The following is a 24,611-nucleotide window of genomic DNA, read 5'->3' on the forward strand; positions in this document are numbered from 1 at the left end:
ATTCAATAAGATGACATTGGGCCTCATTACGAGTCCGGCGGTAACCGAGCCAGTAAACCGCCTGGTTACCGCCGGACTCGTATTACCATTCCGCCTCCGTGATTCCCGGAATTACCGGGGCATTAGAACCCCGGTTTTCCGGGAATCACGGAGGCGGAATGGTGTTAATCCCCATTCCCATTGAGTCCCCTTGGACTCAATGGGAATGGGGTTCATGGAAACACCGGCAGCATCTCGTAATGCTGCTGGTGTTTCCTCGTCCGCCTGCAGGCGGGCGGTGTTAAACCCGCCAGGTCAAACCTGGCGGGAACATCACCTCCCGCCTGCAGGAGTCGGGATCAGGCGGTCCGGAAACAACGGTGGCGGCGGGTTTACCGCCACCGTTATTTCCGGGCCGCCTGATTTGTAATGAGGCCCATTGTCTGCATATAGCAGCCAGTTAACAGTAAGGGAGTCCAGCATAGGAGGAAAGGAATGGTCTTTTTTTAAGGTTTGCACCAATATCTGCAATAAACAAGTTAAAACGATAAATTCCACTTAGCTTTATCTAGGGCCTGCAGGGAATGCACTGATGCAGATTTTTGAGCAAAAGTCGTAGAATTAAAATGAATCCAATCATTCTTGGAATGGAGTTTATCTGAAAATATACTTGTGGGTTTAGATGTGGGGGAGGCAAACCATTTCTCCATGTTGATTTGGAGAGTATGTCTCCAACTAAGTTCCTGTGGACCCTAAATATGCCCCATGAATTTATATCGACCCATTCCTGCCCTCGCTGACTAGATGGTTTTGTAATGAGCAGGTACAAGCGCAGTGGAGCCTGTGACGTTCATGTAGTAGCTGTTAAAGCCACCACAAATGATAATTTCCAATCTGTCATGTGTACAATAACTGTTTTCCCAGCTTCTTTCTATGAAATCTATCATTTCCATTAGGGAGATGGCTGCCGGGTTCCAATAAATATTAATAAGTAGAGTTGGAGGGTTATTAAAATGAAGACTTTCATCCCGCTCCAGCCTAATGATTTGGATGAACAAGTTTGTTGACTTCATCTCTACTGCACAAATACTCATTCCACTACATGCCCTTACTAAGAACCCCATGAAGGACGCACCTGAAACGCTTTTTGCACCTGGTTAAAAAAGACGGTGAAGCCATCCAATAAAAGCTTCTGAAGTAGCCACGTTTCTTGTAAAGCAAAAATGGCATCCCGTGTTCAATCAACATTTCCCACTTTGGAACAAATGAGCATGACCCCTAGTATTCCAAACCAAAACAACTATAGTTCCTAAGGTAGTGAGAAGTGTAAGCTATTTGTTAACAATGGGCTTAGTGCATAGTGCTTTAGCCAACCGTAGCCAATTGTCTTCTTTACCATTCCGTATTAAATTCCCCCATCATAATTACCTCCTTGGTAGTGGGATTTGCCCTCAAGAAGATAATCCTCAAATTTGCTTCAGTCAAGACCCTGTGTGGTAGATCTTCCGTACAAACATTAGGAGCTTTAGAGCCCTCTTTTCGATCCTGAGTTTTAAACGGTGTTCGATCATACCCCTGTGGAAGAAGTTGGTCTGCAGCCACTAAAAGAGGTTGTACCTCTACTTTGGACATTATCGACTTTTTGTATTGCGCCTTACACCCATAGGCCGCAAAGGGCTCACAAGACAATACAACAAGAAAAAGAAAAGCAATTCATGGCCGGAGGAAAGAGTCCAAACAGGAGAGGGATACAGTCAACTCTGGTCCTAAGTCGAACAGGTACGTCTTCAATTGTTTTTTAAAATTAGCTGTTGACTCGCAGCTCTTGAGGACAGGAGGAAGTTGGTTCCAAAGATACGGGCCCCAGGCATGAAAGCTTGAGCCACCAAATCTCTTCAAGAGAACTCGAGGTTGCTGTAGGAGGATATCTTTGTTGGAACTAAGAGTGCGGTGAAAGGGAACTCTAGAGATTCTGGCTAAGAGATAACTGGGAGCTTTGCCTGTCAAACAGTTATGGATTATCATAGTGCCTTTGAATCTGATTGTTTGGCATACTGGTAATTAGTGTAGTTTGCTGTGCATTTTATATGTGTGTGTCGATTAATGCCACAGAAGGGCCGAACCGTTCTATTTTGGATTACTTTGAGACTTTTTACATTTGCCTTTGAGGACCCAACAAGGAGGCTATTGCAATAGTCAATCTTGGTATTGATGATGGCAGCCGCTATTGTAGCCCTATTGGTCTCAGATAGATATGGACGGATTTGCCAGAGCAGATGAATGTAATAAGAGTAGAAGGATTACCCTTTCAAGGGTATAATCATCCCCAAATTCCAAGTGCGGGGGTATTCGATGGATATTTTAGGAAGGTGTTGCTGCTCCATTGTCAAAAAAGCCCCACCCATTCTAACTGTTGCTGGATATCAACTGAGCTGGATGATAACTGCAGCGCTCTTACCACAGGCTTCGCTGGCAATTTGGAACTCTGGTACTGTATAGGTACCTTAGATATTTTGGGTGGCGAAACGTCCTCCACTGAATACACTGAAACATTTTGTAATAACCTGTTGGACCTGGGATTATCCTTGTGGTCAACCTGTTGATCCCAGGTGTTGTACAGCTGAGGTCCAGTTTGCACCCTGGCAGCATGACCATCTGCTGGCAAACCTTGCAGTTTCTTTTTATTGTTATTTTCCTTCTTTTGTTGTTTCAAGGTAGCTTTAGAGTCCTCCTCTTTGAGCTCAGGCAAGGTGATATGGTGTAATAATCTTTGAGAACCTGTTATTATTAAAGTTTCCTGACTTCTGATTTTTAGGTTTCTTTGGAAGACCACTCCGAAGTCTCAATGCATGCCTTGTCCTATGTTTGTAGAAGATAGAGCAGTTCTCCTAAGACCCTTCTGCAAGGTCTGGAGTGCTGTTTTCAGACAGCAGAATAACAAAAGGTTGGTGGATATCACGCTGCTCATCCCTCACAATCTGAAGACTGATGTGGTGAGCGCTCATAGACCTTATCTGCACTCATCTTGCTTTTACAACTTTGAGTCGGCATCAGCGCCACTTTTAGAACCCACCAAAACACCTTTCAGAAACTAAATGTTTGCATCTGAATCAGTGAATTCCTTTGGTCGGTGATGTTACCGTTGATGTTCTCCTAACCAATGACTTTAACACAACATCAACCACTGCGATCGTCGTAGCTCTCATCTGAGGTAAAGATGGGCCACCACCTTGGCATCCTGCGAAAATAAAGATGGTAATAACTTGATCGAGTCGGCCAAGCTAGCTTACCTTGGTTAGATTTGATAACCAGATTGGGTAAATTAACGGGTGGATGCAAATCGTTTCAGGAGAGCTGAATCCGAAACCTAGCACCATTTATTTCACTACACAGCCCCATGGCAAGCTCAAGCTTGAACTGCATATAGTGAATGTTGTCTTAAAGCAAAACCCAGGACATTGGGCAAATGTAAGGTGAAGGTATGCCAATCAGGCAAAATACCAAGTGATTGGAGGGAGTCCATCCTGGTCCCGGTTTTTATAAAGGGGTGGAGAAATTTACCAGCTAATTACCACTTAGTCTCTTTGATGGATGTGACTGGTGAACTGTTTGCATCTTTATTGCTGTGTAACCTGCAAAAGTGGGTTGATGCAAAACAACTATTGGGAACTTTTCAAACAGGATTTAGGAGTGAATCGTATACTTTACATAATTTGTTGAAAGCTATGAGTAAGGGATAGCCGCTATTGTATCTGTTATATGTCGACCTAAGAGCAGCCTTCAACACTGTCGATCGAGTCGAAATGTTGGGAATGTTGCCTTGGCTGCTGGAGGCTATTCAACAAATGCACGAACAAACGTATGTACATGTCAGGTTGAACAATGGAGGGGCCTGTAACGAAGGGGTTTTCACCAATCGGGGTAGGGGGGTGAGGGGAGGAGCAGGGGTGCATGTTGGCCCCTCTACTGTTTAACATAATAATGGCGGATCTCCCAGGTCAGTTGGAAAGAGTCAACTGCTGTCCCCTAGAAATAGAGGGAGTGCATGTTCGCCGGCTGTCTTGCGCTATTCTTTTATCATATATTTGTGGGTCTGCGTAGGGCTGTCAGCACACTCTATAAATATGCAGCGGTAAACAATATGGCTCTTAATATTGAAAAAAACAAGATGGCATGTTATGTTATGGCAGGGGCTGTAGTAGTGCATCACTGAGAAGTGGAGGAGGTATTCTATAAAAGGTGACCTTGTATAGATACCTGGGTTTGGATTATGGTGGGGGTAAATATACAGAGATAAAGATTGACAAGATTCGGAAAGCTGCTGTACAGACCGCGCTTATTAAAATATTCGCAAATAACACTGACAGGATACAGTTATGCAGGCATTGTTCTGCTTTATAAGCAGAGGTTATGTTCTGATATTCTGTGTGAACCTGAAGCACATAATAGGATGAAACTTGAGTGATTTAAAAAATAATTGAAGGATGGTTTTGGAGATCAGTATTGGGCCTGGCGAGGTCAGTCCTAATTGAATTGATACTTCTTGAGTTTGGTCTATTGTCTCTCTCCTATTTAGTTCTAAAGAAAAGAGGAATATTGTTAATTAAGGCCTGGACACAGCCCAAGTGTACATTGCTGAATGTGATGGGTACCGTCATGAAGAAAAATGTAAAGGGTAACGGATTATATGCATGGGCAAGGCTTAATGCAATCTGTAACGAAACGACTTGCAGCGTCTCTACTAAGACTTGCTACTACCAAAGCCATCAATGGCCGAATAGAGAAGTAGTATAAACCTTCAACATCTTACCCACTAAATGTTCAGGATTGCCCTACACTTGAAGGCTCCCTAGTAGTCGTAACCACTGATAAAAGTAGTAACATACCAATCTCAACCTCTGAGCATCCTCCCGAGAAGGAGAGGACGACGTTTTACACTTTTGGCAGAACAAAGGCTACTTCAGCCACCTCTAGTGTTGGTAATGTGAACGTACCTTCCCTTCTTATGGCACTTTACAATAGAGCCCAGTGGGATGAACTTTGTGTCCTACTTAGAGCTGTCCAAGTCCTTACAAGTTACTTTCCACAAAATAGTGCAGGAAGGAGAACACACGGCTAACACCGTTATTGAAAATGCATTAAAAATGCATTATACTTGGCAGAGACTTTTAGAGACTGGGTGTGAAATTGTGGGAGCAGCTATGACCAGACGCCATATGTGGTTACGTGGCACAGATTAAATGTTGGAAACACAAGCAAACTGGTTAGATACGCCACTAGAAAATTCCTAACTCATTGGCAAGGCAGTGAATTGAAGCACTGCGAAAGCCAAAAAATAACACAACACTTTAAAAAAAACCTGAGACTGATTTCCATTACGCCTTGCCAACACATAGGAACATCTGCAAACAGAGAATGTTTTTGAGGTCACCGCTTTCGGCTATCAATAATGCGGTGCCAATACTCATACGTTTGGGGGTTGTAATAAAAGCACACATGATTTGATGAATGCAGGGAATTTAACCCTTCTCCCCAGGGGGGGGGAGACTCCATCTTTGGGACTCGAAATGTAACCCTGCTCCACTTAACACCCCGAAGGGGTCAGGGTAGGTCGGATCCCACTTAGGGTGCACCCCATCCCCTTGTGGGATAAGTAAGCCCCAAGCACGGTTTTTTTAATCCTCCTACCTTATGTAACGAATCCCAAGAGTTGGTTATATGGAAATTGAGCTGGGTACTAATGTGCAGGGCCTTTTAAAAGTGGATGTTTTTTTTACTGAACTGGGTTTGCTGCCGTCCTTGCACTCAGAGCAGAAGCAATGCGTGCATCTCATTCTAGGGAGGAACATAAAGGTCCTGGTACCACCTCGTCTCGGGAGGATAGCTCAGCAGCAATGTGCTCGCCTTGGAAGCAAGATGACACGGAGCAACACAGGTTCGATCTCCGGGTCTGTGCTTAGAAACCTCTGGGTATTAAGTGTGTTATAAATAACCTATCATATCATACCACAACCCAGATGGAGCAAACCAGCCACAAGGCAAAAGCCTGCCTGTGAGGGGGTGCAGAGGAAGGAAACGTCTCCTTCTCAGGAGGAGCCTGGAGGTAGGACCATGCAGCCGGTGTGGTGGGCGAAGCAACAGAGAAGCCCACTGAACGCTGCTGAATCCAGGAAGGCAGAGAGCCTGAGGAGCGCGGAGCCGCTGCAGAGAACGAACCAAAACAAGAGATGATGTCTGGAAGGTTTGGAATTAATTATAACCTCTCACATTGCTCTGGGCAACCCTCCAGATGATAATTCTTCAACTACCAAGCCATTACAGAAGGGGAAAGACCATATGCAAATCAGACCTGTTCCCAGCCAGAACTGCTAGGTCACATCCCTTCTGCACGAGACCACAAGCATCCCCAGACATGTTTCGGCCTCATTGGACGCCATCAGTGGGAACCGAACCATAGCCATGCCAGAAGCGGCGCGTCAGTGTCTACCTTAGCAGACTCTAAGAGCCTGTCTGTTCAGGATGTGAAGAATTGACGCCAGAAGCCCAAGGACTGGCAAGGAGTCAGTAATGAAGGTCCATGCTGGCTGGAGAGACTGCCTCCTACAACGATCACTGTCTGCCAGAAAGCAGGTACCATTCAAGGCTGAGCAACAAGAGACCCCATGGTAAGACAACTGATACCCGAAATAAGGCTTAAAAGCCACCTAGCACATGTTGGGCTGAGCAGCAAGAGAGAACCCATACCTGAAAACAATGCTTGGAGGCCAGATGGCCCACGCAGGGCTGAGCAACAAGCGACGCCCCACAGGAAGTGAGAAAACCTGAGCTGGGCAGAGAAGCCCCATAGAACACGCCAGCTGCAAAACTAGAAATCCCATGTGCAGGTGAGAAAACTGATCAATGAGGAGGGGTTGAGGAGCTAGGTAGCCCAAACAGGTAAGTTGCAAAATACCCAGAGCGGGTGTGGGAGATATTTACAACCAAGAGAACACAGACAAACCCACAGCACTAGACCATATTCTCTTCAACAACGAGTACATGTCCAGAGACAGTGGAGGAAACCAAGGGTTTGAACTATATGAACTTCCCAACCCGGAGGACTGGCTGGGACAAAATGGAACATTTGTGTTTTAGACCCAGACACACCTCTAAGAAACAAGAACAACTAACTGACACTTGAAACACGGCAACAGCAAGCGCAGGAAATGGGTGGGAACAAATCAGAGCAGCGCTCCGGCAAATATCATGCCAGAGCCCTGCTCCATGCTCCAGACCCAGGGGATCCCAGACAAACTCTTGCAGATCCTGTGCCTCATCAAGCAGACCGCTCTCAGAAGACTCGGCCGAGTCTTTTGAAAGCGGCTTGCTCCTTGTAGAGCCGTCTGCTCCTGCTTCACAACCCATTCTTCAACGAGCGTTCAGAGCATGGCCTGTCCACAGAAACTGCTGATGCCTCACATACAATTTTGCTGCTGTTCAAACTGGTATATACATCCTGCATTTTACAGACATCTCTTTATTAGGGTGAGTATTGTGACCAATCAAAACAGAAGAGTCCATTTGCTTAAAAAGTTTTCTTAATCACTATAAGACATGTTAAACATTTAGAATTGTGGGCATTATGTTGTTCCCATAATGCTCTTTGCTTTTATGCAAATCACCAGGATTGAGTTTTATATAGAGATACTGCTGCACAACCTGCCCTGGCCGGGGTGCATGCCCTTTGGCACCGCCTCGCCTAAGAAGTGACGGTTCCCCCAATAAATGTCTTCCATTTCCAGCACTGGCAACAGGCCTAAGGCCAGAGAGAGAACATTGAGAACTCTTTTGGGTGGAGGTCGGAAAACTAACCACCACCACCAACAGCAAAGCAAAGGGGGGAAGGGAGTAAGTCTTACCTTGGTTTAATTTGTGTTATCCTTTTGTTATAGTGATAGGGTCTGTGATATGTATTGAATAGGTTTGGATAGCGGACAGTGTTTTTTGTGAGTCATCCTGACGATCAACTATCTATTGTTTTTCTTTGAAGAATAAGGAATTTGTCTTTAAACGAAGGACAGATGAGGCATTCTTTCCTTTAATAAAATGACTTTGTTGCAAAACATGTCCTCTCCTATCACAGACTTACCACAGTAGTTACTCACCCTCATATTCCTAATCACAAAGACAACTGCATGATGTACGAGTGCAGAGTAGAGGTACACCCACAAGTGGTTCTTCCTCCTAAAGCAGTGACAAACACACATTCCCTCTCATTTTACTCCAGAAGGAGGATGTTTAACATCATTAATGGGTGGAAATGATCATGGATCTGTAGGTGCACTGTAAAGGAGGGTTATTATATAGCGCTTGTGGCCAGACCACACAACCTCCCTTCCACAACAGAAGAATGCCAACAGGAAATTGTTGCCGTCTACAAGACAGTTAGTCCGTCTACAAAAAAGGGCAATAAAAGCGGTTCCCAAAAGACAGGAAAACAGTTATCTACTCTCTGTATTTCCTAGTGCCAATAAAGACAAAACCATGAGACCAGCATAAGACCTGCACCCTGCAAACGAATTTGTAAAAAGCCTTTGCATAAGTTAAATCCCTTCTTAAAAAATCTAGTCCGCATGGCTATATTGGAAGTGGAACATGCCTATTTTAGTATTTCAATATTCAAAGGCCATCAAACATATCTAAGATTCACAGTGGCCACACGTCATTTTGAGTTCAAGGTACTTCCTTTTGGTATTGCATCAGCGCACTCGGGAGGATAGCCCATAGGCAATGCGCTCGCCTTCGAAGCAAGGCGACGCTGAGTAACACAGGTTCGATCTGCGGGTCTGCACTTAGAAACCTCTGGGTATTAAGTGCGTTATAATTGACCAATCGGAATCACCTCGTGTTTCCAAGCTGTTGTACGGGTACCGCTGGAGTCCTCCCCGACCTCCATGATCGCCCTCCTCTGCATCATCGAGTTTTGCTGGCCATTGACGCAATATATGGTCTGCGTGTTGAGGCAGCGGATTTCCGCTCCTCCCCCCTTTGCCACCTAAGTCTCTGCTTCTCTGCACAAAAGGCTGCGGAGTGATCCATTGGCTTAACACAACATCACAAGCCATCCCGGTTACTGAATAGCACTGCATCATTGAACCCAGAGCTGCCGCTCCCGGACTTGGCACTGATCGGTGCAAAAAACCTAGACTCTGTTTGTTGCCCTGAACCCTGGCTCGGTGCTGTCCAGTACCAAAGACAGGACTTAAAGGTACTATGAATCGTCCCTGCTTTTACCTTTTTCTTCAAAGACTTATTCCTGAACCATTGCAATGATGCCACTCTACTGTCTGAACACACCTGCTCATGTAAAGTGCCCTTTCACAAAAGTCTACATACTCTCTCTTTTATAGGAGTGGGTTTTTCAACTTTTTTCGAATTAGTTGATTGCATTTTATTGCTTGATTAAAAGTCTATATTTTGTATAGAACCTTGATTGGACATTCTTTTGTTTCGGGATCATTGCCACTGTTATCAGCTCACAACCCTCTTGAAGAGTATAGCCTGCCCTCATCTCACGTTACCAAAAGTGTTGAAGGAGGTATACCTGTCGGACTGTACCTGTTTCACCTTTGATTGGTACCACTGTTGGTTTACACAGTGTGGAACCGAGTAGGCGATTTAGCCTCTACTCATCCATCTACTCCTGTAGAGTAGTAGTCATTTTGTGTAACCATTCCAATGTTTCATACACATATGGAGCTCCCTTGTAGAGTGCTAACTTAGACTACAATGCAAACTTTATAATCATTACTCGCTAGACACCTGCTTTGGTGCTCTTTCTGACGAGGTGTTGCTAAAGAATATTATTAGCTAAATGGATAAGTTCAATGCCATCCTCCCAAATTTGGCTTCTGGGTGTTTGGGAAATGTTCCCAGAAGTCTGGAGGAATGGGGATAGGCTGTTACCAGAAAGTAAACTTTACCATAGTGATTCTTGTACTGGTAGTCCATTTCCTCTTAATACATACAGCCATCATCCTCCATTCTTTAGATTGTGGTACACTTACCCCTTTATTTTCAAATTTGTTTATTGGCATTTATTATTTAACACAGTTGCAGGACAGCATATATGTCCGTGATTCAAGGATAAAGAGCATTACAGAGAAAAACAGTAACAAATGAACGATACAACATTAACTTCCTCCTAGTGATTTTGCCTGTTGAGCTGATGCTGCTCGGTGGGCCGGGGGGAGGGGTTCCAGGTGAATTGGAGGGGGGGGGGGAGAAAAGAGAAAAAAAAGGAGGGGGGGCCATGCCTGCGAGAGCCTAGTAAAGCAACATTGAAGTAGTCTCAGGACCTGCGAATTCAGGGCATGGGTCTGTTTTTCGGTGGATTCATACCAGTTCATGGGGGCTTGTCATCTGAGGGGTATAACGGGGAGTCTGTAAGTTCCTTCCAGGCCTCCAGGGCCATACTAGAGTCATCTGTAGGTCTGGTTACACTGTCCTCCCAAGCCGTCGTTTCTGCTCGTACCCAGCATTTCAGCTCAGAGTGCCAGCTTTTCTGTTGGGGCCCAGCTTTTTTCCTCCAAGACATTGCCATAGTCCTTTTTGCCAGTATGCACATAATGTCCATTAGTCTGGTGAAATGCTCGAGTTTGGCCGGCCTAGTATACGTGCCCAATAGGCATTCCTCCGGGGTCCATTTGTATCCGGTCGCCCCCTTATTATTGTTTGTCTGCTGTATGGCGGTCCACAAGGATTGCGTCTTAGTGCACCCCCAGAACACATGAATCAAGTCCACATTACTCTGTCCACACCATGTGCAATTGGAGGGCAACTTATTACTGAGTTTTGTCAGCCTGGATGGCATCAAGTATGTTCGATGTAGCAGATTAAGTTGCATTTGTCTGAACCGGTGGTTTCTGGAGACAGATTTGGGAAATGACAAGACCCTCTCCCATTCTTCATCAGACATTTCCCGGCCTATGTCAGCTTCCCATTTACCTCTCAAATTGGCACTCTGTGGGTTGGGGATGTCGCTTAGGTGGCCGTAGATCTGGGACACCGGCTTCCATCCTTCTCCCAGAGCATAAAGAAGCGTAATTAAGGGGTTTGGTTCCGGTTCCTCCGGCCATGATGTCTACTTGGTTCGTGCTGTGGTTCTCAACTTCTGGTACCACAGGAACTGGCCTGTGTGGACTCCATCTCCTTCCTGAAGTGTTTCAAAATCTTTAAAAGCCCCGTCCATAAACAGGTCCCCCCATGAGTATATCCCCTTTCATTCCCAGTGTCTGAGGTGGCGCAGATCTGTGACGGATCCACATAGGTCCGAGATTAGTGGTATGTCCCGGGAGTACTGGCGCTTGGTGCATGTAAGGGTTTCTGTCCTGTGCCAAATTTTTTGTCCCAGGGTGGCCATGAAAGGGGCGTTTCGCATTAGGTGGGAGGGGGCCCAGATGAGTTCTCTCATATGTAACGGGGATACTAGGGTCTATAGCAGGGGAGTCTCAGATGTGGCTTCATCTGCTAGCCATTTGGTGACGAAACTAAGCTGTGCCGCCAGATAATACTTTTCGAAGTTCGGGAATTGGATTCCCCCTTGGGTGTATGGTAGCATCAGGGTGGAGAGTGCTATTTTGCGTCTTCCTTGCACCCATAAAAAATCCCGGATTATCCTCTCTAGTAGGCGGAAAAAAGGCACATTGATGTAAACATGTATATTCTGAAACCCATATAAAAATCTGGGAAGGACAATCATTTTAATTATTGCCGCTTTACCCATCATGGATAGGGGAAGTTTCGCCCAGAAATGCATGGATTTTCTCAGGGCAGGAATCGCAGTCTTTGTGTTGTGCTCATGCATTAGAATAGGGGTATGCATTATGTGTATCCCTAAGTACTTAAATGAGGCCAGCTCCCATTGTATTCCTACCATCGGGAGATCTGTTATGTCTTTCCCCTTGAGGCCCGCTAGAGGGAATAGGCAGGATTTCGCCCTACTGAACTGTATACCAGAGAACTTTGCAAAGTTGTCTAAGACGTCTAACATCGTGGGCATGTGTTTAGTCGGTCCCTGACGTACAGCAGTACGTCGTCTGCATAAAGGGAGATAATATGGTCGATTTCCCCCCAGCCGTATCCCAGCATCAAAAAATTGTCTACGGAAGTAAATAGCAATGGGTTCCAGCCCTGGTACGTAAAGCATGGGGGAGAGCGGGCATCCCTGCCTGGTGCCCCTACATATATCCCAGGCCTCCGATATGTATTTTCCTGTTTTTACTCTGGCTTGAGGTTTGGTATAAAGTATCTTGATCCATCTAATGAACCCCGGGCCGAAGCCAAAGCCACCAAGAACCGCCACTAGCCATTCCCAAAATATTGAATCGACGCCTTAATGGCATCAAGGGATAGCAGTGCATATATGTCTCTGTGTTAGCCTCTGTCTGAGCAATAATCTGTTGTACTCTACGTAGGTTCATGGTCGTGTTCCGGCCCTGTATGAAGCCACATTGATCCTCATGCACTACCTCCCCTATGATTTTGGCCAGTCTATTTGCTAATACCGTGGTCAAGATCTTCACATCGTAATTAAGAATGGCTATCGGGCTAGGAGTCACATTTGTCAGCAGGCTTATTAGGCTTGATAATTGGAATCAGCAAGGGCGTTAGGGAGGTCTCATATGCCTTGTAAAACTCTGTGGAGAGTCCGTCGCTCCCAGGGGTCTTACCAGTGGCCAGAGACTTGATGGCCTCTGTTATATCCTCTGCTGTGATATCTGCGTCAAGAGCTTCAGCCTGTTCAGGGGACATTTTGGGGAGCCCTATTTCATCCAGGGTGTCTGATTTGTTCTCGGGGAACCTGGTCACTATGAGAGTAGAGGAGTTTGTAAAAGCCCTTAAAAGTGTTGTTTATATCTTGCTGTGTCTGTACTACCTTACCTTCTTCAGTCTGTAACTTGGTAATGGTGTGTTTAGGGTGCTCTTTCCTACATAACCAGGCTAGCATTCTGTTAGGTCTATCAGCTTCTCTGTGCATTCTGTTTGCTTTGATGGTGTAATCAAATTTAGCTAGTCTTTCCCATGCCAGGGCACATTTAGCTCTGAGTTCTTTAAGGTTGTCTTCCCTTTGGTGAGTATTCACCGGGGTGGCTTCAAGCTGCTCAACCTGTCGTTCCCACTGATCCAATTCACCCCTTAATTCACTTACACTTACCCCTTGCATGAATTTCCATTATGATGGCAAAATGCCCAATATGTAATACTTTTTTTGTGGAGTAAAAGGGTAACTAGTTTAATGAAAGATGAGTAGCATGATTATCCTACCTATGCAAGGATTCTAATGAACAAACCTAATTTCCTGTTGAAGAACACAGCAAAGGAAAAAAGGCTGCTGTGGATTTGATAGCATGTGAAAATAGATGGCATAGGAAATAGCAGAGGTTGCTTGGTTACCGGGCTGCTGGTTGGTACAATGTTTTATTTGTTGATGTGGTGTGCAAATGAGCAGCCCACTGACTTAATGGCTTCCCTGTCAAACTCATAGAAAAATTCAGGACGAGTAACAGGTTAAGTCAGTCGTGGGGCATCTGGCTACTAGTAGTAAATGAAGCGGAGATGGTTAAAAGAAATAAAAATAAAAAATAAAAAAGTTTGAGTACATTTTAATTTATGCTGGCAAACCATTGTAATCCAGTAATACCAGTGGTGGTGACATGATTGGGTGTTGCTAACCAGATAGTGCAGTAAACCTCTCTGCTGTAGATAAAACAGTTGATCAACATGGGCCCTACAATACCTTGTACCCACTTTTACCACCTATCCATAAAGCCGTACTACATGTATGCCAAGAAGGTTAGGCAAAACTTGTCCACAATGCACAAACCTGCCACAAACTGGCATTTGTTTTCAAATGCATATCCAGGACAAATGAAAACTCATTGTAAAACCTTTTTTTAAGTCACCATTGCCGCTTCATCTTTTCGCATGTTAATGGTTTTTATACCTTCTCTATCGCCATTAACAAGGTCTCCAGGCACTCTGGTGGATCTGAAATGTCTGAAGTGGGCGGAACAGTACGGTTAGCGAGGAGAGAGGGCAAATGCAAATTAACTTTGGAGGGGTGTTGATGTGGTTGGGAAGTGCCTGAGTATTTTGTGTGGGTGATTATTTAGGTGTTCTGTGCCAAGAGCATGGAGGATTTTGTAACCGAAGAGGAGGCTTGTGTGTCCATGGTGTCAGGATACATTGGCCCAGGCTGTGGTGTGTAAGTTGGTTGTCGAGGTGTGTTGTTCTGTTTGTTGTCTGTTGGGAGGGGTCTTCAAATTTCATGTGTGGGCGGCTCAGTAGCGGATTTAACCTAGTACTCATGTGTTGGGCAAAGCAAGTTATCTACTTTTGATAACACAGCAACTTAAAAATGAGTCTCCCTGTGTCTCCTCCTCCCCAACTTGTAAAGACTTAGGACCGAGGGATTTAACAAGGCCTCTGAAAATGAAAAATGTAGGAAATTGTGGGGGATTAAAAAAAACTGGCAGTAAGAAAGAATGTAGTGCCAGGAAGCATGAGCAGAAAGTACATTTATGAATGCAGTTTGATATTCTTGCAGATCAGATATTGTTCATGGGGATTTGGGTAAAAAAAAAGTAACAAATGGCTGTGGATGGGGTGGTGTGAGGGATGGACTCGCTGCACAGCTGTGGGTGGGTAGGGTTTGACTTTGCTGTTTCGATTGTCATTTCATTAATTGTGAATCATGCATGCACCGCTGGCAAATGATTTTGCATGAAAACACAGCTTGGTGTATAGTGCATCTGTATGCGGGGGCAGGAGAGGTGTTGGAAGCAGAGAGATCCATGTGTACAGAGTACCAGTGCTATTGACTTCCTGCATGGTCAGTCTTGGGATATGAATGCTTCTGAGAACTGCATGCATACATGAGTGGCACGTGCAGCATTAATAGGAACATGCTTTTTGTCTCCTACAGGGATCCAGACCATGGATGACAATGTTGACAGCTGCCTGACGAATGCCCAGCTACATTTCAGCCTGTCCATGGCCTGCATTGCCCTCAAGGACGAGGAATCTGCTTGCATGCTGGAGCCCCTTGATGTTTAAAGACCCCATGCACCCCACGCATCAGCCACAGGTGGTCTTCCTAACCTGATGGCCCTTCTTCAGCCTCGAACACTGTGCTCATTTGGGCTCCTCCATTCGGCCCTTTCCTGTGATAAGGGTGCACACCCATGCCTAAAGGCACCACACACTGTTGCATCATTGAGATACAGCACCTGCTTCCCTTCCTTTCATTCCATAATATGAGCCTCTCAGACTGCGGGTCATGCATCGGAGTACTGGACCATACTGTTACATGGCCATTGAAAGCAGACACTATATTTGCGGCTGGCTTCAGAACTTTGCTTTTGGGGTGTAGTAACAAGTAACATTTGATTGCCGCTTTTAGTGGGCTGTGGACCACTCTCTGCCTCACGGTAACCTGTGAACAACCCCTTTGCAATAATGGCAGCTATATTTCGAGCCACTGCATATTACCCCTCAGTCGTTGCAAAGTCCTGCTCTACTTTCATTTACACAGTATGGCTCCTGCACAAATTACTCTATGAAGATGTAACTTACTGATGCTGAATGCCCCATAGTTCCTTGTGTATAATTTGCCAGTATATGTTGGTTTTCCCATGTACATCTTAATAGCCACTGAGCTGCCAGCTGACTTCAGTGTGGTTTAGCAGTAGAAAGACATCTCCCCACAGAATAGTACGGCACTAACCTGCCTTCTCCACTACACTGGACACTGTCATGTTCTACCTCTAGTGTCTACTAGAAAGACCATTCTTTTAGGAACCCTCCATAGGACGAAATGTCCTAGGAAACCGTCCAGAGCTCACCTAGCGTGATCACTATAATCCAGTGGGTACTGGTAATACTCCTGAACCCAAAGGGGGCTAACATTTACAGATGGTAGGAAAGATTCCGAACCTTCATGGGTATGCAGGGAGCCCCTGTATGTTCTGTAAGTGAAGTATAGGGCCAGTGCTCCTCTTCCATCAATCTTACCTCTGACATCAGCTATGCAAGCTCACACGGGTGTCTCTGTGCTCTCCATGTAAAGTTCTTTGATGGGTTTTATAGGGGAAAAGAGCAAACAATGTTACATCTGCCAAGTCAAATTTGTTCTCTTCTGATCAGGAGTCTTCTTCAGGCAAGTCAGCCAAGCAATACGCGTTTCTGCAGGATCTTAGTAAGCTTGGTCTAAATGGGTAGAGCCAGAGGGGCTTGACTCACTATGGGGATTTCCTATTACTGTGTAGATTTGATAGCCAGCAATTGTCTGTGTTTGGGTACCTGGAACCCTTTGCACTATACATGCCTTCAGAGTCCTGCAGCCAGTGTATATCATGGAAATTAACCATAGTGACTAACGTACTCCTAGACCATACTCCCCTTTCCTCTATAATGCATGGGCATCCTTCACTAGGGACGGTAACTAAACATTTTCACCTCATGAAAAAAGCACTATCCCTTTTAAATTTAAGGGTTCATAGAGGCGTGGCCACAGGAGCATGCGCTCCGCCACCCCTGCCCTTCAGCTCCCCACCTCGGTCCACTTTGACGCATTAACCAGACATTAAAGCCTGACTAAGGGATATATTAAAAGGGGGAGAAAGGAGGGTTACATCGAGGAAAGGGGACTATGGACTAGAAGTACGTTGGTCATTACGATGAATAACTTTTAATTACTCCTGGGTCCTGTCCCCTTTCTTCCATACTGCATGGGCGATTACAACTGATATTATGCCCATAGAGCGGAGAGTAATAGAAACCTTAAGCAGATCGATTCCTCAACACGGCCTGATTCCTCAAAAAGCACCATCAGACCTGGCACTGCTGTCCAAACAGTAATGCTTGCAAAAAGCAGATGGGGATGCGCAGGTAGCCACTTTGCTGATGAGCCGCCATGGAACATGCCGTTGAAATGCTATGGCTGTAGCTTTTGCTCTAACTGCATGTGCATGGACAAGTGTCAGGCAATCCTTGTTTTGCACCCTATAAGCCTCTGTTATAGCTTCCATCATCCATCTAGCCATAGAAGCCTTGGAGCCAGGGCAAGCTCCTCCAAACGTGACAAATAGTGCATCTGACTTGCAGAACTCCTTATTTTTGCCGATATAGAACTTTAAGGTTCTGCGCATATCCAGAAAATGTAACACCCTTTTGGCTTTGGACTGTGGGTTGGGAAAACACACCAGAAGCACCACCTCTTAGTTTAAGGGAACATTTTACACAATCCTAGGTACAAACCTTGGATGAGTCTGCAATACAACTTTGTCCCGATGAAAGGTGGTGGAAGGTTCTGAAGCCACCAGGACCTGCATCTCACATATCCTTCGTGCTGATGTGAGACCCATTAGCAACACTGTCTTTATTGCTGTGGTGGCCATAGGCTCGAATTGTTTATGTGGCAATGCCGTTAGGACGACATTGAGATACCATACTGGGTTAGGCAGCCGAACCGGCGGAAACATCCTCGCCAGCCCAGTAGGATGCATTTGCACTACTGGATTTGAAGTGGAAAAAGACTGCATCTGAGTTTTTGTAGGCCCCTATGGCTGCAGGATAAGTGCAGCATGTGTCCACCTGCACCCCCGACTTAGCAAAGTGGGTTGTGAACGAGAGGTCATGGTCTAAGGAGCATGGCTTTGGATTAATGCCCTTCTCTTCTGCCCAGAAGCAGAACCATGTCCACTTACCTATGTATTTACTGAGTGGAGTCCTTTCTGGCCTTCTGAATAACTTGTACATTTTCTTCAGACAGCTGCAAATGCTGCAACATCACGTGTTCAGGCACCAGGCCTCTAGGACTAGTCTTTCCCTGGCTGGGACTAGCACCAGCCCATCCTTGCTCTGATAGAAATACCTTGTTCTTCCAGGGCAAATGAATTGACCCCTGAGATGCCAGCCACACTAGATCGGAGTACCATATTCTGGCTGGTCACTGCAGGGCCACCAGGATGAGGCACAACCCTCGAGACTCCCTGACCTTATTTACAACCCTGTAAAGAAGCAGAAGAGTTGGAGGTTGGGGGGGGGGGGGGTTCCTATAGGTTGTCCATGGGCAGGTTTAAGGCAGATCTGAGGTAGAACGTCCCCCTTCCCGTCCATGAAGCAAAGTGCTGGCATGTCCTGTTGTGCTCCGTGGCAAAAAAGGTCCACCGTTGGATGGCCCCACTCCTCGAATATAAGGTTGAGAATCTAGGGACTCCGTTCCCACTCATAGTTGTCCCCTCCTAACCGGCTGAGCCTGTCTGCCTCCACATTGCCGTTGCCTGGGAGGTGAATGGCCAGAAGGTAAACAATGTGCAGAATGGCCCAGTCCCATATCTGGACCGCTAATCTGCATAGAGGAGTTTTTGCCTCCCTTGCTTGTTGACTTAATACATAGCTGAACCGTCTGTTCTGGTGAGGACGGTTCTGTACCTGATTTGCGGCAGAACAACCCTCAGAGCCAACTGAATCGCTGTGAGCTCCAACACATTTATGTGTAACTCCTTGTCCCTGGGGGACCAAATCCCATGGACCAAATAATTTTTGAGGGTGTCACCTCATCTCTCTAAAGATGAGTTCATGGTGATTGTTATTGATAGTCTGGGCTGAGCAAGAGCACTTCCGATCAAAAGGTTGGCCTCCTCTCTCCATAAGAGATGGTCTGGTATTGGCTCTTGCGGAATTGGGATTGGCCAAACGGAGCTGAATCTTCCTCATCTGCAACCTGGCAAATGGAACCGCCAGGATACACGCTGCCATAATCCCCAACAGGTGCTTGAACCACCAAGCTATCATCACCATCCTGCTGAGAAAATGAGCCACCGCCGCCTTCATGGATGTGACCCTCTCCAGAGTAGAGAAAATAGTTTGCTGTGCGGTGTCAAACAAATCCCAAAAAGACTAGCGACTGGAAGGGAGTGAGCTGAGACTTGCGCTGGTTAATGGAAAACCCCAGCTCGTTCAAGATCTCTGAGACACCCCGCTGTCTCTCGGGCCACCCCTGGAGACATGGATGTGACTAACCAGTCGTCCAGGTACAGATAAACGTGGTGTCCCTGTGTCCGTAGGACTGATGCCACTGCATTCATTGGCCTAGTAAACACTCTGGGAGCCAAGGTCAACTTGAACAGCAGCACCCTGTATTGGAAGTGTACTCCTATTGGTTCCATGTGTTCATATCCCTGCAGAAATATTGCGATACAAAAATATCGCCATATTTTTCCGATGATATTGACCCATGGACCCTGCGCGGGACACCGCTGCAACCCCTGCATTATTTTAAAATGTGCAGGGGACACCCCCGCAACCCCTGCTCCCACAAATTACCCCCCGCCCCCAAAAAATATCACCTATGGCGAGACAAACGGCCATATGTATTGCAATATTTTTTGCGGGGGATATTTTGTAGGGATACCCTCCTAGTACTGTAAATATGAGGAATTGCCTGTGAGGTTGCCAAATTGGGACGTGTAGGTAAGCTTCCTTGAGTTCCAGGGAGCACATCCTATCTCCCCGTCATAGTACCTCCGCTATCAATGATGGCGTCACCATCTTTAATTTTTGAAGGGGTAAGAAAGATCGAGCACCACCCGCAGGCCAGCCTGGTTATTTTTTTCAATGGCAAAGATCCTTGAATGAAATATTGGAGCCTCTGAGAGTGAGGAACCTCCTGCACTGCTAGGCTGCTCACCAGAGAAGCAACCTCTACTAGAAGGGCTGATGTCCCAATCTGAAGGAGGAGCAGGGATAACAGGAAGACGGAAGCCTGTGTATACTACTGAAAGAATCCACTGGTTGAAAAGTGAAACGCCAATACGGACTGTGGGACACAAGCCTGTCCCCCACTGGAGAACTGTCGGACCTGTGGAAACCTCATAGCTTTTTGGTACCTGAGGTTGGGGTGTGATCCGGCGACAGGAAGACCCCTGTGGAGCTAACCGCAACTGCTGGTACCTATGCAGGCTGGGCGACTTACCAGGTTGTCATTCCCTGTGCTACTGAAAGCTCTTGCTGACTTGTTGCGCCCAGAATTGCCAGGGAGTTGGCCGTCTGCGAGCTTGTTTTATTCTTGTTGAGCTAGTCATCAGTGGATGAGTGGAATAGGTCCACCCCCTCAAAAGGAACATCCGATCCTTGCCATCCACATTGAACCTGGTAGCCTTCATCTATGCATTGTGTTGCATGTCCATGGCTATCAATATGCCCCGTCCTGCAGTGTCGATGTGCTCGACCAATGACTCCATCAAATCCTGGGCCACCGTTCTGGCCTCTATCAGCCCGGCTTTGAACAAAGCCTGCCTGTGTACTGGAAGGAAATTGGAAATCTCTCTCCAGATTTTTTGGTTGGCTGCTGCTAGCATTGCATCAGCACTGGCCTGTCTCGGATGGAGGCCGGAATTGAGGTATGCCTTCTTTCCGAAAGCCTCCAGGACCCTGTCCTCCTTGGACAGGAATGTAGTAGCCGAGGTTGCAGATGCTGCTGCTATGACAGAGGAATTTGGCTGTGGATGGAATGCGAGACTGTCACCCTCTGCCTGCCTAATCTTGGCATCCAGCTGTTTATTGGTGGGTTGCGATGAATGTGGCTTGGTCCAGCTCTTTATGACCAATGCTTCTACATCCTTTTGCAAGGAAATAACCATCCTGCTTGTTGCGCTCAACTTAAGTACCTCTAGCTTCTGGCTGCTCCCGCTGTGGGATTCCCAGGAACTCTACTAAACCTGCCACCCTGTAATGGAAGGCTTTCGCAGAAGAAAACGATTGTTCATCCTCATTGTCGCCAATATCATTCTCCACTATCCCCCATAACGGGATCTACAGTTTGGACTTGGCCTCTAGATGGTAGTGCACCCTGTGTCCCTGCTCCCTTTTGGGGCTGTGCACCTGGGCCCCAGCCACATCTTCTGCTGCGCTGTGCAGAACCGGAGCAACGTTAGCCTGCATCTGCATCTGCACCTACACCGGAGGAGAGTGAGCTAGACTTTGATGGAGAACCTCCCTGATGAGACCTTTCAACAAACCCGACATTTGGACAGACCTCGTGACCAAGCAAAAACAAAGAGGTGATGGCTGGAAGTTTTAGAATGAATCTTAACCACTGGCATTGCTCTGAGCACCCTCCAGACCATCATTCTTCGCCTGCTAAGCCATTACAGAAGGGGAAAGACCATATGCAAATCAGGCTTGGTCCCACCCCAAAAGGGGCAGTCCAACCCGAACTGCTAGGTCACATCCCTTCTGCACAAGACCACAAGCATCCCCAAACATGTTTCGGCCTTTTTGGGCCTCATCAGTGAGGAATAGCTTGGGTCTCTAGGCCCAGCAAGTACGGGACCCACGTCTGGGGATACCCGTCCCACTCGTGGTGACAAAGCAAAAACAAAGAGACCCAAGCTACTCCTCACTGATGAGCTCCAACTAGGGCGAAACATGTTTGGGGATGCTTGTGGTCTTGTGCAGAAGGGATGTGACCTAGCAGTTCGGGCTGGACTGCCTCTTTTGGGGTGGGGCCAAGCCTGATTTGCATATGGTCTTTCCCCTTCTGTAATGGCTTGGCAGGCGAAGAACGGTGGTCTGGAGGGTTGCTCAGAGCAATCCCAGTGGTTAAGATTCATTCTAAACCTTCCAGCCATCACCTCTTTGTTTTTGCTCAGACCTTGTAACCGACATTCATTTTTTTAATAGCGCTCCTCGCGCTGGCGCAGCTTGTCTTAACGCCATAGGCGTGAAGGTGGCTAGGCCCCGGTCTGGCCTGTGTGTGGCTTACTTCCGTGTACATAACCAACATGGATGGTATATCGTACACCACATTGTTTGAAGAGTCTGCATGGGAGACCATTGCACCCGCTGGGTGAAGTCTGACCTAGGCGCCAAAACTCAACAGTCTTCTGCACCAGTGGAACCAGTTTCCTCATGCACCATTTTGTCGCCTGACTATGCCACTTTGGATATAGCTACAGAAATGTGTGGGAAACCGTGTTTGGTGCCCAGCGTGAATGAGAAGGCCTGCAGGCACCCTCGAGCGATTGCTCGGTCCTCGTCAGCACCTCAGAAGTAACCCTGGTAGCCTGATTGCCTAGGGCGAAAGCCTGGCGGTGCTTGTGTATAAAGGCACCCCCTCAGGCCTAGGCCCGGTAACGGAGCAGTGCTCCTTGGTGAATCCCCTATACTAGGACCTTTCGGCCCCTCTGCCAAGAACCCAGTAGGATTCTGAGACCCCTCGGCCCATGGGCCGGTAGATGTGTGAGTCTCGGGACTCAACCTGGTAGTAGAATCTTAATGATCCCTCCCATTAGAGGACCCCGGAAAGGAGTCCCTGTGAGGGGGTGCCTTAGTAAATACACTACTTACCTTAAGCGACTACATCCGTTGCTTCATAAAGTCCTTTAACTGCTCTGGTGGAGATCTCTTAAACAGTTCTCTCCACCTTGCAAGCCAATGCATCATTGACCGCGGCGTAAGAGGTTCACACGCTGAACATCTGTCCCAGGGATGATCTAAACCAAGACACTCGAGACACTGCATGTGTGCATCCGGCACTGGGAAAGTCCTGTGGCACGATGGGCACCTAGTTAATCCTGCGGTCGCATGCACCAGGGAAGGCAAGTCACCGGAGGCCGGTGACAATGATATAAAAATAAAATAAACAGGGAAGTGAAGACACGTGGAGTTAAGAGGAAGGCCTCAACCACAAGCGCCGTGAGGATAGATCTGCTCCCATCACCATGGAAAAGTGGACTGGGATGGGGCGCTGCAGGGTGTTGAGCATGCTCCTGTCGTCACGCCTCCATACACCCTTAAATTTGAAGTGAAGATGCTTTTTTATGGGGAGAATAAGGTTCTGTTCCCGTCCATAGCGAGGGATGCCCGTTAAGTATGGAGGAAAGGGGATGGGATGTAGGAGTAGGACGGCTGATTAGCACTGTCCCCATGGGGGGAATGCAGTCTTCCATCGCCACACACTGTGAATTTCTGCCCCTTGTTTAATGCTGCATTGGGAGACCTGCTGTGTGGGCTTGCATGTGATGCCCCATCAGGTGGCAGAGTCGTCTTCCACATACCCACAGGCCTCTGTGGCACTCGCTTTGCATTCCAGCAATTATGGGGTGATTGATCCCGAAGCAAATCTCTATGTGCCACTGCCCGTCCAATAATATCAGTTAATCGTCTAAACCCTTAAGTACCACAGCCACATCTTTGACCCGGTCCCAACTGCCTTCAAAGGGAATTATTGTTGTTTCTAATCTTTCACAAGCTGGAGATTTCATAAGAAACTTCGGGAGCCGTTTATTTGGAATTCCATGGCACTGAAAGTGCCATCTGACAAGAAAAGTAGCTTTGAGGCTTGAGCTTGAGCCTGGTGAGCTCTGGCATGAACCACTGAGGAATGGATTGGTTCATCCTGCCTGGGCTGTCACCAAATCTATAGCCTTTGTGCACCAATGCACAACTGCCGTACTTGGACCTAGTCCTTGCAAGCCCAGCCCTCGTTTTAGACAGGATTATGAAGATATACTAGTTTTGTTTCAATCTGTCTCTACAACTCCATACCAGATTCAGGGAAAATGCGATCTGAACGTTAGGCAAACGGAGCATTGCTGATGAAAGCAGAATTCTCCCTGAACTAGGAGCAGTCTTCTCGTCTGCCGAGCCTCTCTAATTGATTACAAATCTCTTAGATATCCATACAATGACCCTGCCTTTCCCTGAAAAAATACAATAATCAAAACTTTCCCTGAAATCCCTAAAATGATCCAAACACATTCTGTTCCAATTAAACAACATATTCAGGTGAAAAATAAATGAAGCAATATCACGTCCTTACCATGGGCTCCCTGACATCAGGTTTCCAAGTGTGCGGTCTGTAGTGAGGCTTCTGTCCAGGGGTACATTAAATCATAATTTCAGGTTGGAGAGTTCAGCGAGGGGATAGTTACACTCTCTATCACAAAGTCCCATGCAGGCCCTACCAAGGCATTTCATCGTCGGAATGACTGTGACACGATCTTTTGAATACACTTCTGTGTTAAAATCCAAATTATGCCTTCTCAAGATCCCTTTTTGACTTAATCCATCGAGTGCTCTTAGGAATATACGTTAGGCCATTTCAGCCAAGCCACAAATGCCACAGCACTAGCCATCCCTGAACGTTCACCTCCAGTTCAGAGCCACCAAGCAATGCACAGTGGGTATGCAAATTAGCTGAGAAGCACGCTTTTAGTGCCAGAATATTCTTTCTTGTAAGGCAGCGCTATTGTATACATAGCTTTATCAACTCAAGACAGAGCTCTCACGTGCGCAGACAGCTAAATATACGAGGTTGAGAGCGCTATGCTTCAGCCTCTGCAAGCCCCCAGCAAAACCTTTTTTGTCCCACCAGTCTGCCTCCATTGTCCCTCAAAGGCTTAGATTTCCTCTCCCACCCAACAGCCTCCTTACGCCAGATTTAATGTTTTATGCTCTTAAACATTTAAACCCTGCCAGCTTTAGTTTTTTTTTTTTCAGAAGATGTTTTTGCAGAAAGCATTTTTAGAACATGTTTTCGTATATTACTACAGATGCAAACGTCTACTGATAAGTAATTGAATTTC

General features: G+C 46.6%; 1 protein-coding gene across 6 annotated transcripts in view; it reads left to right on the forward strand.

Moving 5' to 3' along the window:
* RNF157 (ring finger protein 157) overlaps window positions 1-24,611 on the forward strand; it is a 1,722,220-nt gene that overhangs the window by 1,492,972 nt on the left and 204,637 nt on the right. For 3 of the 6 annotated variants that reach the window (XM_069654704.1, XM_069654700.1, XM_069654701.1), the window contains exon 20: window positions 14,945-21,144. The exons of 1 other annotated variant lie outside the window; for it this stretch is intronic. In XM_069654704.1, coding sequence (XP_069510805.1) covers window positions 14,945-15,075 — 131 coding nt within the window. In that variant the 3' untranslated portion in view covers window positions 15,076-21,144. Of the gene's footprint in view, window positions 1-14,944; window positions 21,145-24,611 lie in introns of those variants that run through there. 2 more of the 6 variants (XM_069654699.1, XM_069654702.1) reach the window with 2 other exon arrangements.

This window comes from Ambystoma mexicanum, chromosome 3q, assembly GCF_040938575.1.
Source record: "Ambystoma mexicanum isolate Mex_15411 chromosome 3q, UKY_AmexF1_1, whole genome shotgun sequence".
Taxonomy (NCBI): domain Eukaryota; kingdom Metazoa; phylum Chordata; class Amphibia; order Caudata; family Ambystomatidae; genus Ambystoma; species Ambystoma mexicanum.